Here is a 21,576-nt window from a genome sequence, read left to right as displayed (position 1 = left end):
AAAAGACCTCCCTCATCATGGGTTAGTCACTGTTTTTTTTATGTCTATCTGTGGGATCTCTCCTTGTAAATTGTTAGTCCTCTGAAAAATCCAAACTTACAGTCTAAACTATTACCATAAATTCTACAACATACCAGGAAAGGTGCTGATTGGGTGGAATGTTCATTGTGATTTCTTAGTCCTGGCCTGGGAATGTTAGGAATCCTCCATTCAGATGAATGTGTGTGTGTGTGTACATTCATGTGTATAGGTCTAGTAGTATAAAGAGGACACTTTGGGTGGCCTTCAGACCCTTCTTGCACCTGCTCCTGAAGAATGTGTTGGTGTTGTGTTAGGAAAATCAGATCAGCATGTGGTGTAGCCTCACAAAGTGGTTTTGGAGCAAGATGAACTTTCAGAGCCATAGGCCCTGCTTCTTCACACCAGGGCCTTCTGGGTCAAGTGTTAGAGACACAGGGTCCCCTAGGCCAGTGTCTGCACACAGGGGACATTGGAATATCTTAGGGAGTGTGTTTATTTTTTATTAAAAAAATTTTTTTTAATGAATTTTTTTTTAATTTTAATTTTATTTTATTTATTCATTTTAGAGAGGAGAGAGGGAGAGAGAGAGAGACAGAGAGACAGAGAGAGAGACAGGGGGGAGGAGCTGGAAGCATCAGCTCCCATATGTGCCTTGACCAGGCAAGCCCAGGGTTTCGAACCAGCAACCTCAGCATTTCCAGGTCGATGCTTTATCCACTACGTCACCACAGGTCAGGCGGGAGTGTGTTTAAATGCAGACATCATGGTCAGACTCCATCCAGACTTACTGGACCAAATTCTGGGGAATACAACCCAGGAATCTATACTTTAAAAAAATACCGAAGCTGTTGTATTATGTGAGCAGGTTTGGTGACTACTGCTTTACTTAGCCTGTTTCCCAAGGGGGTGGTAGCATCACTTAGTGTTGACAAATTCTTCTGACTTTATCTCCTAAACATTTCTTGCATCTTTCTCCTCTGCATGTCCACTAGCCACTGGCCAAGTCTAAGCTACCACATCTCTGGCCTAGACCACTGCAGTAGCCTCAAAGTTCTCCTGCAGGGACTTCTCTATCTCCAATCTGTACTCCACAGAGTAGCCAGAGTGGTCATTTCAAATCTGAAATTGGATTATCACAACTCCCCACCTCACCTGACACTCAGTCTAGTTATTTTTTTCCATTGCTTTTAGGATGAACACAATATTCTTTTCATGGCCAGAGGGTCTGCATGAGCGGGTTTCCACCCCCTGCCCAGCCTCATCTCACAGCTATTAACCCTGTTAATAGGCCTTTGGGGCTCGAGGTTTTCTCCAAATACTCCATCTCCTCACTTTGCACTTCCTTCAGGCTCAGCTATCATTACCTCTGAGGGAGGCTTTTCTCACCTTTCATGGGCAGCCCTTTTCAATGGCAATTTTATATTGATCTACATAATAATTTGATAAAGTCTGCCGTTCCATGTAGAATGTAATTTTCCAGGGAGGCAGGGACCACTTTTGTTCACTATTGCAGCATTAGTGCTTGGCACACGGTAAGCTAAATACATGGCTGCCTCTCCTCCAAAGGGCTGGGTTGGCCATCAGGCAATTTTTGGTCACAGAGAAGACACAGGGTCTTGGGATGGAGCAGAGCTCTATAATTATACCCCAGAGTTCCATTCATACATTCATTCACTCATTAATCATGCATGACATATATAGTATGATGTGCCACTTAGAGCTGTGGAATTCTGGGCCGGGCTGGGGTCAGCCAGCATACAGTGGGGCACTGTTGGTAATGATTTGGCCACTTGGCATATCTCACTATCTTGGCTCAGTAAAAAGAAACATTTATTGAATTAGGTGCCAGATGTGTGCCTTGTTCTTAAGTAGCTTATGATCTAGGGAGGAAAGACAGGCATGGAACAAATGCCTACACGTTTATGAGTTTTATAAAAGGGACAGTTGATTGCACCAGGGAGACACAGAAGAGGGGCCCAGGTCCAGTCTGTGTGGGTCAGAGACAGGCTTCTTTGCATAAGGAATATTTAAGGGGATGAGTAGGAGTTAGGATAACAGGTTATAGGGCACAGCGCAGATGAAGGTCCATATGGAACGCACCTCAGATGGCTATTTACTGAGCAGCAGGGAACACCCAGCTCTGTTTAACCCTCCTCCTGAGTTAGGGTTTGGCCCATCCACATCCTCATCCATCCTCTGAGAAGGTTGGCTGAAATGGCTCCTGCCAATCTGGGTCTAGGGGGCAAATGCTACACTAAATGGCAGAAGGAAAGGTGTAAGTGGTTACCCCTCAGGGCCCCCTTCTGACTCAGACATCACATGGCTATTGTGAACTCATCAGCATGCCTGGCACTTCTGTTGGAACAATATTAAATATCATCACCACCAGCAGTTTTTACTCATTTCTTTATTAATGTAGAAAAGGAGCCCAGGGGAGCTAGACCAGCAGTACAAAGCATAGTGAGTTAATACTATTCTGGTGAAAGGGTTGTATTCCCCAGAGTTTGGTCCTTTACAAAAGTGAAGGAGCAGGCAGGAGCTGCCCTAGTTCTGGGGCCAGGCCCAGCCTAATGCCCAGAACCTCAGAGGAGCACCTGGAACCAGTTCCTGGGACAGGGTGACAGGTGGATTGAGCAGGAAGAACTGGACACCACAGAGGACAGATGGCAGGGATGGAGGGCCAGGCAGTGAAAACCATCCTGTGGCTGATGAGGACAGGAAACTGCTGGCATGAGGGTCCCCACTGGACCATGGGCAGGGGCCATGGGTGGCCTCAGCTCTGGGGATAGGAAGAAAAATCTTGCCAGATCATGGGAATCCAGCACAGCCCTGGGTTGAAGGGCCTTTTCCTTCTCTCTCCAGCAGGGGCCACCTTTGCTCTGTACTACAGGTGGGGCTTCAGGGCCCAAGGCACAGAGGGAGGTCCAGAGGCCTCCCTGTTGGGAGTAAGAGGGCAGAGGGAAAGAAGCACTTGAGTTGTTCCTGGTTTAGTCAGCCAGGGCTGAGACACAGGGCAGGACAACAGCACCCCTGCGCAATGGGGCTGGAATGGGTTTATCCTTGGCCAGTTACCCCATGGCAATGGCGCCTGCCTCAAACCTTTGCACATGGAGTCTGCAATGAGCACTGGGTGTCAGTAGACCTGCGTGCTAGCCTGAGCTTTCCAGGAACAGAGCTGTGTCACCATGGGCCAGCCATGTCCTGCCCTGTCCAGTTCCTCGTTCAGTAATGAGGATTTTAGATATGACCTCTCAGGTCGCAGGAGGAACTCTGAAGAACACGGGAGCACCAGGACCTACTCTTGGTAACCAATTGGGAACTAGTTCAAACCAGACCCTGGATGCTGGCATGAGACAGGGGCAAGGGGGTAACGGAGGAGGAAGATGCTCTCGTGTGGAACCTAGCCCTGGAAATGTTCCAGAGCTGGGAATGACTGGGAGCTTCTACTTTGTTCAGGGGAGGAGAGGCCACCCTCCCTTTCGCAGGGAGGGAACGTGGTTCAGGGCAGGCCCTTCACAACCACTATCTAGGTAACACTTGGCATGGAGAGAATGGGGTGGCACTAAGTTACCTTTTAAGTTCTTCCCTGGGGTGGGGAGCTCAAGGCCTCTTTGTTGCTCTGCCTCCACCCCTTAGCATAAGGTCAGGAGAGCTCTTCACTATGTTCCTGCCTTGGGAACAGCCCCAGACTGACTGGCTGGCACATGTTAGTTGGTGAGAAAAGGACAGGGGGGTGAGTAAGCAGACAGGGAGGTGAGAGCGACTCTCTGGCTTTCCCCGCTTCCTCTAGTGAGAGCCGCTCAATCCACCGAGTCACAGATCTCTTCCACCATGGCATTGAAGATGTGTGGCTGGTCTGCGTAGACATGGTGTGAAGCACCCTCGATCTCCTGTGGGGAAAGGAATGCACCAGGGGTGGGAAAGCCCATTATTCCAGGTACTGGAAAGCTGTCAAAGCATTTCTTTTCCTTTAGATCTGCTTGCCCATCACCCATGAGCACCAGAACCATTGGTCTACTTTTCTACCCAGGTCTTGGCACTCTCCTGTATGAGCCATTGACTCTCAGTATCTCATTCTCCTTTGCCCGTGGCCACTCATTGTATCTTACTTTGTTGCTAGTCTCACCACTGATCTACTCATTTCACCAACTAGGCAGCCAACCTCATTAAGCACACTCATTAGCAAATGAGGGTTGAGGGGGGTAAGAAAAAGGAAAAGCAGAAGTGTAGTGGCAAGGCTTCATGTCAGCCTAGAAGACTTCAAAGCGGCTCTACTAGGTAAGGAGATCACAACTGGAAGAAGCCTATAAGTCATACAGAGAATAAAGGGTAGGCAGAGAAGCATAAGTCATAAGCTTCAACAAGATAAGTCCTCAGAAAAAGTCCTGGACGAATCAGAAGTAATCAAATTACCAGATGCAGAGTATAAAATAATAATTGTTAGGATGCTTAAGGATCTCAAAGCTACAAAGGATGGACTTAATGAACACCTCGATAAATAAATGGTAAGCATCAAAAAGGACACGAAATCATAAAGAAGAACCAGACAGAAATGACAAACACAATATCAGAAATGAAGATACACTATAGAAGGAATTAAAAGCAGGCTGGATGAAGCAGAGGATCAAATCAGTGACTTAGAGGACAAGATAAGTGAAAACATGGAAGCAGATAAGCAAAAAGAAAAGAGAATCAAAAAGTCCAAGGAAACCCTAAGAGAGCTCTGTGACAACATGAAGAGAAACAATTTCCACATAATAGTGTTTCCTGAAGAAGAAGAGAAAGAACAAAGACTAGAGAAGCTCTTTGAAGAAATTATAGATGAAAATTTCCCTAAATTGATACAGGAAAGAGTCAAACAAGTTCAGGAAGCAGAGAGAATCCCATTAAAAAAGAACCCAAAGAGACCCACACCAAGACACATCATAATCAAAATACCAAAGCTAAGAGATAAAGAAAGAATATTAAAAGCTGTAAGAGAAAAACAGTTAATCACCTACAAAAGAACATCCATAAGGATGACATCTGACTTCTTAACAGAAACACTTGAGGCCAGAAGGGATTGGCAAGAAATATTCAAAGTAATGCAGAACAAGAACCTACAATTAAGACTTCTTTATCCAGCAAGACTATTGTTTAAAATTGAAGAAGAAATAAAAAGCTTCCCAGACAAAACCCCCCCCAAAACTCAAGGAATTCATCACAACCAAACCAATGCTGAAAGAAATGTTAAGGAGCCTGCTGTAGACAGAATAGAGCAGGAAAAAAAAAAAAAAAAAAAAAAAAAAAAAAAATATATATATATATATATATATATACACACACACACACACACACAGTAAAAGAGGAATATAGATTTAAAGAAAAAATGGCAATAAACAACTACATATTAACAATAACCTTAAATTTAAATGGATTAAACGCTCCAATCAAAAGACATAGGGTAGCTGAATGGATAAGAAAACAGGACCTGTACATATGCTGTCTACAGGAGACCCACCTCAAAACAAAAGATACACATAGACTGAAAATAAAAGGATGGAAAAAAATATTTCATGCAAATGGAAATGAAAAAAAAAAAAAAGCTGAGGTAGCAATACTTATATCTGACAAAATGGACTTTAACACAAAGACTAAGTAAGGGATAAAGCAGGTCACTAACATAATGATAAAAGGAGCAATCCAACAGGAAGAGATAACCATTATAAATATCTATGCACCTAATATAGGGGCACCTAAATATATAAAGCAGATTTTGATGGACATAAAGGGAGAAATCAACAGCAATAGTATAATAGTAGGGGATTTGAATACTCCACTAACACCAATGGATAGATCCTCAAGAAAGAAAATTAACAAAGAAACAGCAGAATTAAGGGACACACTAGATCAACTGGATTTAATAGATATCTTCAGAACCTTTTACCCTAAAGCAGCAGCATATATATTCTTTTCAAGTGCGCATGGTACATTCTCTAGGATAGACCACATTTAGGGCATAAAACGAGTCTCAACAAATTCAGGAAGATTGAAACCATATCAAGCATCTTCTCTGACCACAATGGTATGAAACTAGAAATCAACTACAATAGAAAAACTGCAAAACACTCAAACACTTGGAAACTAAACAGCATTTTATCAAACAATGACTGGGTCAACAATGAGATCAAGGAAGAAATAAAAAATTTCCTTGAAACAAATGAAAATGAGCATACAACAACTCCAAATCTGTGGGACACAGCAAAAGCAGTCCTGAGAGGGAAGTTCATGGCATTACAGGCATAACTTAAGAAGCTATAAAAAGCTCAAATAAAACAACTTAATCCTGCAACTAAAAGAACTAGAAAAAGAACAGCAAGTAAAGCCTAGAGGAAGTATAAGGAAGGAATTATAAAGATCAGAGTGGAAATAAATGACATAGAGACTAAGAAAACAATACAGAGGATCAATGAAACCAGAGCTGGTTCTTTGAAAAAGTAAACAAGATCGATGAACCCTTAGCCAGACTCACCAAGAAAAAAAGAGAAAGGACTCAGATAAATAAAATTAGAAATGAGAGTGGAGAAGTAACAACAGATACAACAGAAATACAAAGGATTGTAAGAATATACTATGAAGGACTGTACGCCAAAAAATTAGACAACCTAGGTGAAATAGACAAATTCCTTGAAACATATAATCTTTCAAAAATCAATCTGGAAGAATCAGAAAACCTAAAGAGACCAATTACAACAAATGAGATTGAAACAGTTATCAAAAAATTCCCAAAAAAGAAAAGTCCTGGGCCTGATGGCTTCACAAGTGAATTCTACCAAACATTCAAAGAAGAACTAACTCCTATCCTTCTCAAGCTATTTTTAAAAAAATTCAAGAGGAAGGAAAACTTCCAAGCTCCTTTTATGAGGCGAGCATAATTCTGATTCCAAAACCAGGCAAAGACAACACAAAGAAAGAAAACTATAGGCCAATATTCCTGATGAATTTAGATACTAAAATTTTCAACAAAATATTAGCAAACCGGATTTAGCAATACATGAAAAAAAAATCATACATCATGATCAAGTGGGATTTATTCTGGGGAGGCAAGGCTGGTACAATATTCGCAAATCAATCAATGTGATTCATCACATAAACAAAAGGAAGGACAAAAACTACATGATAATATCAATAGATGCAGAAAAAGCATTTGATAAAATCTAGCACCCATTTATGATCAAAACTCTCAGCAAAGTGGGACTACAGGGAACATACCTCAACATGATAAAGGCCATCTATGACAAATCCACAGTCAACATTATACTCAATGGGCAAAAGTTAAAAGCAATCCCCTTAAGATCAGGAACAAGGCAGGGGTGCCCCCTTTCACCACTCTTATTCAATATAGTTCTGGAAGTCCTAGCCACAGCAATCAGACAAGAAGAAGAAAGAAAAGGCATTCAAATTGAAAAAGAAGAAATAAAACTATTATTATTTGCTGATGATATGATACTGTACATAGAAAACCCTAAAGTCTCAGTCAAAAAACTACTAGACCTGATAAAAAAAATTCAGCAAGGTGTCAGGATATAAAATTAATACTCAGAAGTCAGAGACATTTTTATACACCAACAATGAACTGTCTGAAAGAGAAATTAAGAAAACAATCCCCTTCACTATTGCAACAAAAAAAATTAATATACCTAGGAGTAAATTTAACCAAGGAGGTTAAAGACTTGTACTCAGAAAATTATAAAACATTGATAAAAGAAATCAAGGAAGATACAAACAAGTGGAAGTATATACCATGTTCATGGCTAGGAAGAATAAACATCATTAAAATGTCTATATTACCCAAAGCAATTTATAAATTCAAAGTAATTTCTATTAAAATATTAAGGACATACTTCAAAGATATAGAACAAATATTCCAAAAATTCATATGGAACCAAAAAAGAACATGAATAAACTCAGCAATCATGAAAAAGAAGAATAAAGTGGGTGGTATCATACTTTTGGATATCAAGTCATACTACAAGGCCATTGTACTCATAACAGCTTGGTACTGGCATAAGAACAGGCATATAGATCAATGGAACAGAACCCAGAACCCAGAAATAAGCCCACACCTTTATGAACAATATTTGACAAGGGTGGTAATAGCATACAATGGAGTAAAGACAGTCTCTTTTAACAAATGGTGTTCGGAAAATTGGACAGCTACCTGCAAAAAAATGAAACTAGACCACCAACTTACACCATTCACAAAAATAAACTCAAGATGGATAAAAGACATAAATGTAAGCCATGAAACCATAAGCATCCTAGAGGAAAACATAGGCAATAAGCTCTCCGACATCACTTACAGTAATATATTTGCTGATGTATCTCCATGGGCAAGGGAAATAAAAGACAGGATAAACAAAATGGACCGCATCAAACTAAAAAGCTTTTGCACAGCTAAAAACAATAAGAATAGAATAAAAAGATAAACCACACAATAGGAGAACATATTTGACAATACGACTGATAAGGGGTTAATAACCAAAATTTATAAAGAACTTCTAAAACTCAACACCAGAAAGATAAACAATCCAATCAAAAAATGGGCAAAAGAAATGAATAGACACTTCTCCAATGAGACATACAGATGGCCAATAGGCAGATGAATAAATACTGAACATCACTAATCATTAGAGAAATGCAAATTAAAACCACAATGAGATATTACCTTACACCAGTCAGAATGGCGCTTATCAACAAAACAATACAGAAAAAGTGCTGGCGAGGATGTGGAGAAAAGGGAACCCTTCTGCACTGCTGGTGGGAATGCAGACTGGTGCAGCCACTGTAGCAAACTGTATGGAGACTGCTCAAAAAATTAAAAATCGAAATGCCTTTTGACTCAGCCATCCCATTTTTGGGAATATATCCCAAGAGCACCACCACATCACCGAGTCAAAAGGAGAAATGCACCCCCATGTATATGGCAGCATTGTTTACAATAGCCAAGATCTGGAAATAGTCCAATGCCCGTCAGTGGACAAATGGATTAATAAACTGTGGTACATATACACAATGGAATACTACGTGGCCACGAAAAAGGAAATATTATTTTTTGCGACAACATGGATGGCCCTGGAAACTATTATGTTAAATGAAATAAGCCAGGCAGAGAAAGAAAAATATCATATGACCTCACTCATGTGAGGAATCCGATGAGCAATATGAACTGAGGAGCGGAACAGAGACAGAGGCGGGATCAAAGGATCCAGAAGGAAAGCGGACAGAGGGAAAGGGGATGATAGGCAGATAGGATGGGATTAGAGCAGAAAAGTAAATCCTGGAGGGAAGGTAGAAGGGCTTTACAGGGAGGAGGATAGGGAGGGATGTACTGAGGAACACGGGGGAGGGGAGGATGTATTTGGGGAGACACTAGAATCTATATAAACACAATAAATTAATAAAAAATTAATTAAAAAAAAAGGCTTCATGTCAGCCTTCCTATACGCTCTACTCCTCACAGCTCTGGTTTTGAGTGGGAATTACAGGGAGGCTGGAGTGGCACCATGATGTCTGTGCCTGGCTACTGGATAAAAACCTTGCTTTTAGCTGAACTGGGCTACACAGAAGTAATAGGCCCCTTAATTATGAAATGACAAAGAACCAACAATTTCAAGCCCACTGTCCCATCTCAATCAGTTCATCCTTCTTTTCTCCACTGATTCTTCCATCACCCCTCTCCACCCTGAGTGCTCATCCATACTGAGTCATCAACATGGGTGGGCATTCAGTGCTCAGCTTTTCCACCTCCATCCTGCTCCTTGGGTAACCAACATACCAGGTCTCGGACATAGGAATCTGGCCGCTGCAGCTTCACCTTTTTCCCTGTGCTGGTGTCTATCCAAGTGTTGGCCCCATAAATCATGGTGATGGGCACATCTTTCCGAATCAAGTGAATTCGCTCTAACATGGGGCGCCGGGCCCAGCCAAAGGACTCCATCATGGCTTTGAAGGCCGTCTCACCACTAAGAAGCAAAACAGGGTGAGGCAGTTAGTACAAAAAAACCTATAGGATTACATGTTAACTTGTTGGTCTCTTTAGAGGCTGAGGCAGTATCTTCATCATCTTGGTATTCCTCTAAAACCCTGGGTTTGAAACTCATTAAATATTGGTAAGATTAGGAGATAGACTAAATCTCTAGAGGTTTCCTAACACAAAACAGAGTTAGAGGGACACACTCGTGAAAACCCCCACGGCACTGAGTATTATCCAAGAATGCAATGGATTAATATTTATTCAACAAGCCCTGGCCAGTGGCGCAGTAGATGGAGCGTTGCCCTGAGCGCTGAGGTCGCCAGTTTGATCCTAGGGTCCTCCAGCTTCATCCTGGGGTCTCTGGCTAGACCCTGGGGTTGCTTGCTATCTAGATCCTAAGGTCACCAGCTCAATCCTGGGGCCACTGGCTCAATCCCAAGGGGACTGGCGACCCTGAGGTCACTAGTTCAAACCCTGGTCAGGGCACATATGAGAAGCAATCAATGGGTGCACAACTAGGTGGAATAATGAATTGATGCTTCTCTTTTGCTCTCTCTCTTCCCCCCTCTCTCTCCCTTACTCTCTCTCAAATCAATGGGAAAAAAGTTTATTCAACAAATATTTATGTGTCATGCCCTATGCTGAGAATATATGAATAAGACAGATGCAGCACCTGCTGATCTGGAGCTCCCATTTCAACTCACTCTTCAGGCACTAAATAATGAATTACATGATTACTTAACTTCACATTTCCGAACAGTTATGAAAGGGTGGTGGAGTGCTATGAGACCACAGATTAGGGACACAGCCTGATGGGAGTGGAGGGAGAAGGTCTAACCATTCATCTGAGGTGGAATCTGCAGAGCGCGAGTACTGCGGTAGTACAAAGGGTTTCCTGAGGAGACTGGAATAAAACATCAGTTTTGTGTAGACCTGGGAGAGCAGCAGTTTGTGTTATGTGAGAAGCAATGATGACCAATCGAAATCTACTTTGCTCCCTGGTCATTTATTTCCTTAGGTAGAACTAATTGAGGCTGTATCATGAGGGGTCTGCAGGGCTGAGATGGAAGTGGCTTTCTGGGCTGGCCTGAAGCTTTTTGGAACGCAGAGGAAGTTCAGGAGACTGCCTTCTGCCAGGCTCAGCCAGTCTCCTTGGCAACCTGGGGATGAAGGGGAGCCTGAGTTCTGCACAGACCACCACACTCAGTTCTTCCTTAGGACAATGCAGCGTAGTGGAAAAATCACGGACTCTGAAGTCAGAGACATGACTTCAAGCCCTGGCAATCCTCCCTTACTAAGTCATGTCACTAGAACACACCAGAGTTTTCTCATTTACACACTGGAGAAGAACTATATCCACTTCATTAGGTTATTGTGAGGAAAATAAAAATATATACAAAGCCCTAAAGTTTAGGTGAAACAAAGTAGGTACTGTATTCCCCCCGCCCCCCATATTTTTATTTGGCCAAATTTTATGTTTTTCAATAGTAAGTTAACTTGAACTTCTCAGGGTTACAACTCAGAAACCCTCAGGGGGTTATAAAATTGAGTGATAGTATTTGGGGGGAGGGAACTGATTATCACTGATGTCATCTCTGCTTCTTCCAGGACATGAATGAGTCCCATTATTATATATTCCGTGGCTCAGATTGGGAGGCCATTCATTATACAGAACTAGGTCTGAAACTGGGGAACATTCTGAGGAAAGGGCTAGGATTGTGCGTGAGAGGCCTCAAGTGCGTATGAGACTGGCACTGAGCCCAGTGGGGGCTGGAGGAGGGGTAGAGAGCAGAAAGCAGGGGGCTCCCTGATTTGACTGTTGAGCTGAGTTTCTATACTGCTGCATAAGCGGGGCCCTTCAATGAGCTGAGCTCATGAGGAATGTTGATGGACAGTTCCCACGCTGCCTGAAAGCTGTCTGGGTTGGAGGCAATGCTCAGATGGTACTGCTGGAATGCAAATCCCCTTCTTCTACACAGCTCTGGCTCACAACAATGACCTGGACAGGCTTGGAATGTGGTGGGACAGTACCACTGCTCCCAGTGACTGTGGCTCCCCTGAGATGCCTCCTAGCAGCTTGGGGTGAGCCTCTCACAGAGGAGGTGACACCAAAGCAGCCTCCTGGTATCAGCCACTCACACAGCATGGCCGGAGGGGAAGATTACCTTCCTGACTCTGCCCTTGCTGTCAGCTGCCAAGACTGCAGATCAGCAGGCTGATGGGGCCTGCTGAGTGAGTAGTCATAGATATGGACCTCTCAAGGTTCTGGGCATACCCAGAAATCTCCAACCAATTTGGAAAAAATTCTATCCCAACAATAGTACAATGTGCACATAATTAAATCTTAAAGTGCATACTTTTTCAATCAGCAATTCTATTTGTAAAAATGTATTCAATAGATACAGTCATGTGCATGTAGAGGAAGATGTGCAAGGATGGTCTCTGAAGCTGTCACGTGATATCTCAGACTGGCAACAACAAAGAAATTTGGGGATTATAGGTCTGGGACAGGAAGTTATTTCTGGTTTTCTTTTTGCCTTTACAGTGGTACCTTGAGATATGAGTTTAATTCGTTCTGTAACCGAGCTCGTAAGTCAGTCAACTCGTATATCAAACAAATTTCTCCCATTTAAAATAACTGAAATAGATTTAATCCATTCCAGCCCTGTGAAACATCCCCAAACCATCCTAAATTATGAAAAAAGACATGTTTTTAATTAAGAAACACACATATATACTTTACCAATGCATAACAAAATATATGAAGTAAAAGAAAAAAGTGTTAGTACTGTATTCTTACCGTGGAGAAAAATGAGTGCAGCTAATGGAGGTGAATGGCAGAGGAGGAGGGAGGGAGGAAGAGATGCAGGCACTGTAGACATGTCAACTAAAACTGCACTTTCTTTAAATGTAAACTAAAATTGCATTTTCTTTACTTTAAACAAAACTAAAACTGTGGCAGCTTCCTGAATCACGACTCGTATCTCGGAATTTCGCTCGGATTTTGAACAAAAATACGGACCGAGTCACAGCTCATATCTTAAAAATTCATATGTTGGTCTGCTCTTATCTCAAGGTACCGCTGTAATTTTAAATACCATGTTTGACCTGGGTTGGTTGGCTCAGCGGTAGAGCGTAGGCCCGGCATGTGGATGTCCCGGGTTCGATTCCCGGTCAGGGCACACAGGAGAGGCACCCATCTGCTTCTCCACCCCCCCCCCCCCGCTTCTCTTTTTCACTCTCTCTTCTTCTCCCCTCCTGCAGTCATGGCTCAATTGGAGTGAGTTGGCTCCAGCACTAAGGATGGCTCCATGGCCTCTACCTCAGGTGCTAAAAAATGGCTGTAGTTGCAACAAAGAAAGGGCCCCAGATGGGCAGAGCATCACCCCCTGGTGGGCTTGCCGGGTGGCTCCTGGTTGGGTGCGTGAGGGAATCTGTCTCTACCTCCCTGCCCTCACTAAAATTTAAAAAACAAAACAAAGAAAACATGTTTGTATCATATTTTTTTTAGTTAAAAAAGTATTTTTGCAAATGTTTTCCAGATTCTTGCCTGTTAGCATAACTAACTGCCTATCTCCACAGAAGAGTAAGGGTCACCTCTAGAGATGGTGGCAATTTCAATTAATCTGTTATCTTCTCCATCCCTCTGGGCCTACCCCTGGGGAAATCTCTGGAAATAATCAAGCCTACTGTGCCCCTGCTTCCCTCACTGAAAGAAATCTCTGTGGAAGAGGAATGAGCATAGGATGATCTGGGACAGCTCTGCTGTGTTACAGTAGCAGGAATTTTACCTCCAAACCCATTCCCCCGGAGCTGGCTCGGGGAGTTGCTCTCACCTGGGGTTTTGCGCATTGCAGTGGTAGATATACTCCGCTATAGTATCATCATCAAAGAAGTCTGCAAACTTGCGCTTGAAATCTGGTCGGAATCGCTGCACCAGGCCAGGCCCTGGGAGGAAACAGAAGACCATAGACTGGCCAGTTTGAGTTGTGCGGAAAGACTCCTGCCTCTGCATGTTTAAACAATGTTCACTAACATTATTCCTTCTATTCCTGACACCCTTATGGCTTTTTAATCTCAAGGTTGTGAATAAACTAGACCACCTCCCAAGAGCCTGCTCATGTTCAGGCCTGTAACATAATACGAATGGAGAGTCAAACTGAACCCTGGCATCTCAGACTCAGGGCACAGTTTTAGAGTAATCTGTTCTCTTCACCTTCTTTATATAGTTCATGAACAAGCAGTAGGGCACCCAAAACAATCTTTAAAACTGGGCCTACTGGTCAACTTCTGACCCCTACACCTCTCTCTCTCTCTCTCTCTCCTGGTCTTCTATCTGCATGTGAGAAGCAAGTGGCAGAGGAGAGGGAGGCAAAGCCAGGATGCTCTGGGCCCTGATCTTCCTCCATGGCTACCAGCCATGTGCCACCACATCAGCTTTGATGCTCATGTAGGAACCCAGCCAGACACAAGTCTAAAAATGGGGAAACTGGTGAGAGCTGGGCTTCTAAATTCCTACCTTCTTCTCAAATGCTCATTTTTCTCTTTATCTATAGCCATTCTGTTTCTCATGAAGGGCCTAGAGAGACAACTCTTATTTAGCCGTTAGCAATTAACTCACAGTAATTGGCTATTGAATGTTACTATGTATATATAAGCCATTAGTGTAAGATAGAGAGTTACCAACCTTTTCTGTAAAGGGCATCCGCTTTTCACTTCATCAGAGTAAAAAGCTCCCAGAAAGCTAGAGTGATGTTGGCCTGGAGTCAGAAACCTAATACTACTGATTTTACTTACTCTGGCTGGCTCCCCCCAAACTCCTTCCCTCCCTTCAGCCACAAGATTTGCTGACAGCTACTAAATGGTGAAGATGTGATGTCACACTGAAGCAGGGCATGGTTTCGGATGTCTTGCCTGACGCTGGGGATTGTGGTGGAGGCTTTTGTTCTGACCACTCCCTGATGCAGGGGCTGAGTGAGTTGCAGAGGTGGGAGCCAGTGCTGGTTACTGTGCTGGACTGCCAACAAGTTGCCAGAAACTCACACAGAGAGCATGAGGATTCAGCAGCTGAAGTCACCTAACGGTCACATCTGGGGCTCTAACCAAGGCACAGAATAGCAGTTCTGCTCCATCTGTCCATTGCATAGGAAAGCTTTATCTATGCAGATAGAGGAATAAAAGAACCTTTTGAAACTGCAGACAAAGAGATCTGGTCCAGATTAATAGCTTTAAATAACAATGCTAGGCTCATTCCCGATTTTCAAGAACAAGCTGGATAACAGGAGTCTAGAAGCCCTGACAGCTGTGGTTTGAGGAGGTAGTTTCTTTGTCCGTAGACTACTCACCCCAGGGCCCAGCTACTCGAAGAACAGCCAGTGGATTGGAACGCCCTAGAACAGAGGCCACAGCCTTGACCCAGGTTGGGGGTGCACGGATCTCACTGGGGTCAGTCGGTCGGAGGGGAAAGCCCCATGGGTCCACTAGGATGAGGTGTTTAACTCTACAGGAGGACAAAGGAGATGTTGTATTTGCTTGGAGATACCATAGCCCTTGAATCACCCAGAAAGAAGAGAACTATTGGAAACTAATACTGGAAGGTTCCCGCCAAGGCAAGGAGTTAGGTAATGACCAAGAGGGTGGGTCCTCCTTACCTTTCAGGATACTTGATGGAGTAAGACGTGGCAAGAAATCCTCCCAAACTGTGCCCCAGGAGGATCATACTGGGGATGCCCATGGTCTCCCTCCACGTCTCTATTGAGGTGACAAACTCATTCTCAGCCCCTTCTGGGTCCCTTGGGAATGTTGGCCTGGAGCTTCGCCCAAAGCCAAGCAGATCGAAGGTGTGCAGTGTGCGGCGGGCACTCAGCGAATCCATGTTGAGGATCCAGAGGCCCACACCACCGCCGAAGCCGTGCACCATCACCAAGGGCGTGCGGTCCTTGAGCTCGGGGTTCACAGTCACAGTCCAGATCTTGTTCTGGTTTGGGAGAGACACATATCGGGCCAGGAACTTGTTCTGGAGACCTGGGGAGGGGATTCAGGACAGAGCAGTAAGTATTTTTCTGATAGCATCGTCATTTTGCCTGGACTATCCACTCAGCTCTGTTCCTCCATTTCCAAACCCTTCCTGACCTCCTTTACCTCTTTCCTTTGATAAACCTCTCACCATACACCTTAAGAGTTCAACTCCAAGTACAATTTGTTACCATCTAGTCTGTTGGTTATAAGAGCAGGCATCTTATTTCTCGAGGCTGTCTGCCTGTCTTCCTTTGGGCCCAGGGTGTCAGTGACCCCACTAACCTCAGAGCTCCTGCATCCACTGCTCTTGCACCTGTGTGTGTTTTGGGCTTAACAGATGGACAGCAGTGTCCTCTCTAAAAGTATAATGGAGGGCAGCTTCTAACTGGAGTTGAGCTAGGTGGAGGGGGTGATGGGTCTGAACTGAGTCATAGGCTTATTGCTCTGAGACAGACCAAGGTAGGCAGTGCTTGTTCTGCTGGTGTGAAGGCAATTACATGACAGAGCTGCTTGGGGAAGTCACCTGGATCTTGGACAAAAGCTTAAAAGCTGTGGCTCTTCTTCCACTGCACTTACTCAGGCCATGGCTGCGGAAATAGTACAGAGTGGGTAAGAGCAGATGAGAAATATGGGGAGTTGTGGCCCAAGGGCTTTGTTTGAGCCAGTGGCTGCTGATGTTCATGGGGTGCCCTGCCCCAATATAACATTGCCCATGAGATCTGGTCTGTGAGAATCTCAAACTCTTGTCTTAAGCCAGAGAAGTGTGTGTGTGTGTGGGGGGGGGCATAGTAATATTGGTGAATATAGGACTGCTTGCTGGTCTTTGGGTAGGTAGTTGGTAAATCTATGATGTGCTTGTGTGTTTGGAAGAACAGACATGAAGAGAGGAAGAGGAGGAGTAGGTGGAGAAGGAAGAATGGAAGGAGAGGATGTGTATACTTGTGTGTGTTGTGTGCTAATAGTTGGTATAGGGTTAGAGGTGTTGTGGGCTGTGGCAGGAGCATGATGTATACGGAAGGAAATGCTGAAGAACCAGTAGCATGCTATGTTCTGTCCTCTGTATAAATCTCTTCCCTTAGGTCAACAATCATCCTTCTTCCCCCTCCCAAGCATTGGTAATCAGGAGTCAGTGCACACAGTGCACCAGGCTCTGGGAAGATCCTGTATCTTCCTTAGGCCTCCTGAGGGAGGTGGCACAGCTGTCTCTTTTACTTACACTGGAGGATCCTGGCTTCCACATTCTTCAACTGAGACATTGAAGTGGGGCGCCAAGCTGGCAGCCAGCTACTGAGCCAGCCTTGAGGCCTGGGACAAGGAGACACAGAGATGCTCATTGGCAACATTGGAAAGGAAACGTTGTTGCCCTCAGCCTTGCAAACAGTTACAAAAGGGTTATCAGGGTACAGGGTGTTTTCCAGGCTCAGGAGACCTCCCACTATGGCTGTCAGCAATTCCCTTGCTACCTGATAGACTGTTAGGCTTTCCTGGTAAATGGCTATTAACAATGTGACCTTTGTTTCAAAGATACTCAGAATACCATGTGCACAGCACTTTACAGTTTACAAAGCACTTTCATATTTATTTCATTTGAGCTTTACAATCCACTTTGTCAATGGTTTTCATAATTTTCCAGAAGATTATGGGGGGGGGGGATCCAACTGTCAACTAATGTTTCAGTTATCTTTTGCTATCCCCAGAACTAAATGTTCCTTTAGAGTAGGGCAAATTTCCATGCCACCTGCCCTTCTGGCAGGGCACTGGGGTTTGTGTGTGCCCTCTTCCAAGCCCCTGGAAGTACAGAGCACTGTCAGTACCCAGCTGGGTTCTCACGCAATCCTTGAGAAACAAGACAGGATAGGCAGGGAGCAGGAGGTGGGAGGCCTAGGCTCCAGTCCTGCTATGAATCACTGACAGGACATAGGTCGCCTCTGGCCTTGTTTCCCGGATTGTAAAGTAAGTAGAAACCTCACACTGTCCTCACCTCCCATGCAAGGCAATACAACAGATAAATAATCTATTCTGCTTTCTCCTTTATTCTCCTAGGACTTTAAGTCATCGCAGAGCAGAATTTGAAAGCACCAGTTTTAGAAGAATAATAATAACAGTAAAAACCCTTGGATCTGAGTCACAGTGTTATCATTCATGAGCAGAATGGCTTTGACCTTATTAACAACCTGTTTTTGAGCTTTTAGATATGTAAGGAGACCTGTAAGGTGCCTGGGACAAATTAGGTGCTCAACAAATGAATTTTTATGATTCCTTTTTCATCCCATATGATATTTCTCTTTTCTTGAACTGCCTGGGTAAAGAGGATTGTAGGATGGACCTCACCAGCTATAGGAAGGGCCTGAGAACATCGAAGTAGTCACACGGGCATTCTGTGAGAGAATGAAAGGAACCACTGCCAAACTCCCTTAGCACACACTGGGCATCCTGGTACGTCACTTGAAGCACAGAGCTTTAGATTAGTATGGTTCCTTAGAAATCATCTAGCCCAGCGTCTTTATTTTACAGATGAGCAAACTGATGCCCAAAGATGTCACACAGCTAGTTAAAAAAAGCAGAACTATAGACCCAGATTTCAAATCCAGGTTTCTCTGTACCTCTTCTCAGCTTTTCAAGGCCATAGACGAACACTTACAGAACATAATTTTCACACTGGTCTCTTGTTTTCTGAAAGGAGATGTGATATAAAGGCAGAAAGCCAGAGTTCTAATCTTGGCACTGCCACTTACCAGCAGTGTGACTTTGGCCCTTCTGTGTCAAAATTTCCTCACCTTTAAAAGGGAGGTAATAATAGTATCTACCTCAAAGGGTTGTTGTAAAGAATAAATGAGTTAAAGCACCTAAAACACATAGAACTATGTCTAACACAAGAGAAATTCCCAATAATCATCCCCCCGCCAGCTAAATCATAAGCTGTTTTGCAAGTAGCAATTTTCAGTGACTGTTTGGGGTTTGAAATAAATACTGAGGTTAAATCTGAGAGTAGTATATCAATGACATTAGAGCCAGATGAGAGTTTTTAGTCAATCAAATTCTATGGAGACTCAGAACCTTTTAAATTCTCCACTGGAATTCCTTGTAAGCTTATAGCATGTGCAACTAAACCACAGAATTTTGTTACTGTTAAGAGACAAACTTTCCACATCATAGAGACTGTGACAAGTCAAAACATATTGCAGCACTCAGGAGAAATGTTCCATGGAACAGCACTATGGGCTGCTCAGCAGATATTTGGGAGCTTTACTTTGCCTCTCTTCTTCACCAAAAATATTATAGGTACAGCACTGGAAATAGTGCCTGACACATTATCTACTCAATACTAGTGGGGATAAGGGGATTTGGCCAAAGGGCAGAGAAGCCAATTAGCCATGAACTTAGGCGGATCATGGTGGTCCCTTCCTCCTAGAGCATTTTTATCCTGATGGGGGTAAAGCAGAAGGGGTTCTGTGCTGATTCAGAATCCTGTCCTGGACCTCCATGATCTCGCACAAGTCTCCTAATTTCAATGGCTACTGGCTTCATCATTTGTAAAAAGGAGCTGAACTACCTGCGTCTTAACCAGCTCTAATATTGCTTCCAACTAAGTCATTGTAGCTATTGTACATTTCCTCTTGGAAAAGTCATCTTAGAAAGCAACATTCTCCTGGGCATTTCCTTCAAGCACAGGATATTATTGTCATGTCAGAAAGTTAATTCGTTTTGCAAACTGCCTGTTCTGCAACCATGAAAAGGGGGAACGAGGGACCCCCACAAAAGGCCCGGTTCTGGTGAAAGAAAGGCTTGGCTGGGAGCTGAGTCATTCTTCTGGAAGCAACTTTTCCTGGCTCCTACCAGCCTGCAAACGGCTAGTCAAACCGTCTACAGGTGGCAGTGGTAACGAATCCCCAAAGCTCTAATTTTGAGACCACAGCATAAAAGATATTATGATGGTTTAAAACATTATCAACTAGAATCGCAAGCTTCAAAGTGTCTTGGTGGGTGAGAGCTAAAAAGAGCTTGCAAGCCCATTCATGACTACAACTGGACTAATCCCAGGGCGATAGAGGCCTCTCTCCTCTTCCCGTGCCCTCTCCTTGCCCGGCAAAACGAGGCTCTTTCCACGTTCGACTTCTATCCAGCGGTAAGTCTCGACGAGCAGACCTGGCTGCTATCCCCGCAACCGCGACCCACGGGCGTGCTTGGGGGGGGGGGGGTGTCCCACGTTCCCACTGGACCTACTCCCAGTGCACAGCGGTAGGGGAGAACAAGGAGCGATCGCGAAGACTGACTTGGAAAGTCCGAATCTCTGAGCTGCAGGCAAACTTAGCTCCCATCGCTCCCCCTGCTCTGCCACCGCCTCTTCTGGGCAAAAGCAAAGCAAGCAAACGCAGCCCCCAGCCCTCCCATGAGGCCGACCTGAAACAGGAAAGGCGAGAAGGTGTCTACAAGTGTTCCACAGCCACAGACAGTCCCAGGATCATGGCCCAGAGAGAGACAGAGAGAGAGAGAAAGAGACAGGATTAACTCACTGCTGCTCCAGATCATCAGCCATAGTAAACAAGCCCTGCCGGGTCGAGCCGAGCCAGCCCATCCCTCCGCCTGACGCCAGCACCAGCTGACCCAGAAAAGGGTCGGATAACCAAGTGGGGCGTGGTCAGTGCGCCCGGCCGGGAGGCGGGGCCGAAACAAACTGGCCATTAACCTCCGTGAGGTTAATTAACCACAGGACAAGGACAGGTGTGCCAGCCGAGCGGTCTCTGCGGTTTAGCAGAATAGGACAGTGAACTCTCTGGCCAGACATTCGGGAGACAGTGAGCGGTCCCGTGTTCGTACTGGAACGACCGAGTCCCTCACGGGAGCTCCACCAGTTCTGCTTGCTCTCATAAAAAGAAAGTGACAGAACTACCCCTGCAGACTCACGCACACTTTTTGGGCTTCCCTGTATATAGCTTCCTCCCCTCTGAACTTTTCCCCTGGTGTTCTTTCTAATCAGATCTCATGATGTTTGTGGAGATCACACCACTGTAGATCACTACAAAGGACCTGAGGACCTGTATCCCAAATTGATTGCCAGATTTCATAAATAAAAAACAGGACGTCTAATTAAAGCTGAATTTCAGGCAACAAATACTGTTATAGAATAGGTATGTCCCATGTAATATTTGGGACAAAACTGGGCATCCTGTATTTTATCTGGCAACCTGAAACCTAAATGATATATGTCAAGGGACAATTCCTTTGCTCTGGAGACTTCCCAGCCTAATTTTCAGGAAGATGTGGCTCAATCCCAGGTCTCGCACAGTTTGGAAGATCCCTGCTCCCCGCCCCTCCCCTCAGGAGGCAGAGTTGAAGAACTAACCTACAAGGCTGGATAACTCAGGCCTAGGCTGGATCTGTTAGAACAGAGTGGAGAAGACTCAGTACCTGCCCTGGGCAGGCCTCTGGGGAGAAATGAGGGGTACTTTTCTCCTCTTTATCTTCAAGACAAGATACACTATGCACAAGAATGAAAGAATATATCTTCCTTCTACCTCCAA

At 44.3% G+C, this 21,576-nt stretch overlaps 1 protein-coding gene across 2 annotated transcripts; it reads right to left on the bottom strand.

Moving 5' to 3' along the window:
- Positions 1-2,410: 2,410 nt before the first annotated feature.
- On the bottom strand, positions 2,411-20,704 carry ABHD4 (abhydrolase domain containing 4, N-acyl phospholipase B). 2 transcript variants are annotated; one of them, XM_066342376.1, is made up of 7 exons: positions 20,569-20,704; positions 17,271-17,359; positions 15,688-16,060; positions 15,382-15,536; positions 13,873-13,984; positions 9,839-10,025; positions 2,411-3,911 (listed from the first exon to the last, which is right to left on the bottom strand). In XM_066342376.1, the coding sequence occupies exons 1-7, from the start codon at positions 20,628-20,630 to the stop codon at positions 3,822-3,824; spliced, it is 1,068 nt and encodes a 355-aa protein (XP_066198473.1). In that variant the 5' UTR covers positions 20,631-20,704; the 3' UTR covers positions 2,411-3,821. The 2 variants fall into 2 exon arrangements, with proteins under 2 accessions (XP_066198473.1, XP_066198474.1); XM_066342377.1 differs by having other exon boundaries at positions 20,456-20,585.
- Positions 20,705-21,576: the final 872 nt, after the last annotated feature.

The sequence above is a fragment of the Saccopteryx leptura genome, chromosome 6 (assembly GCF_036850995.1).
Source record: "Saccopteryx leptura isolate mSacLep1 chromosome 6, mSacLep1_pri_phased_curated, whole genome shotgun sequence".
Lineage (NCBI taxonomy): Eukaryota > Metazoa > Chordata > Mammalia > Chiroptera > Emballonuridae > Saccopteryx > Saccopteryx leptura.
This window is presented reverse-complemented; position numbering and strand designations above follow the sequence as displayed.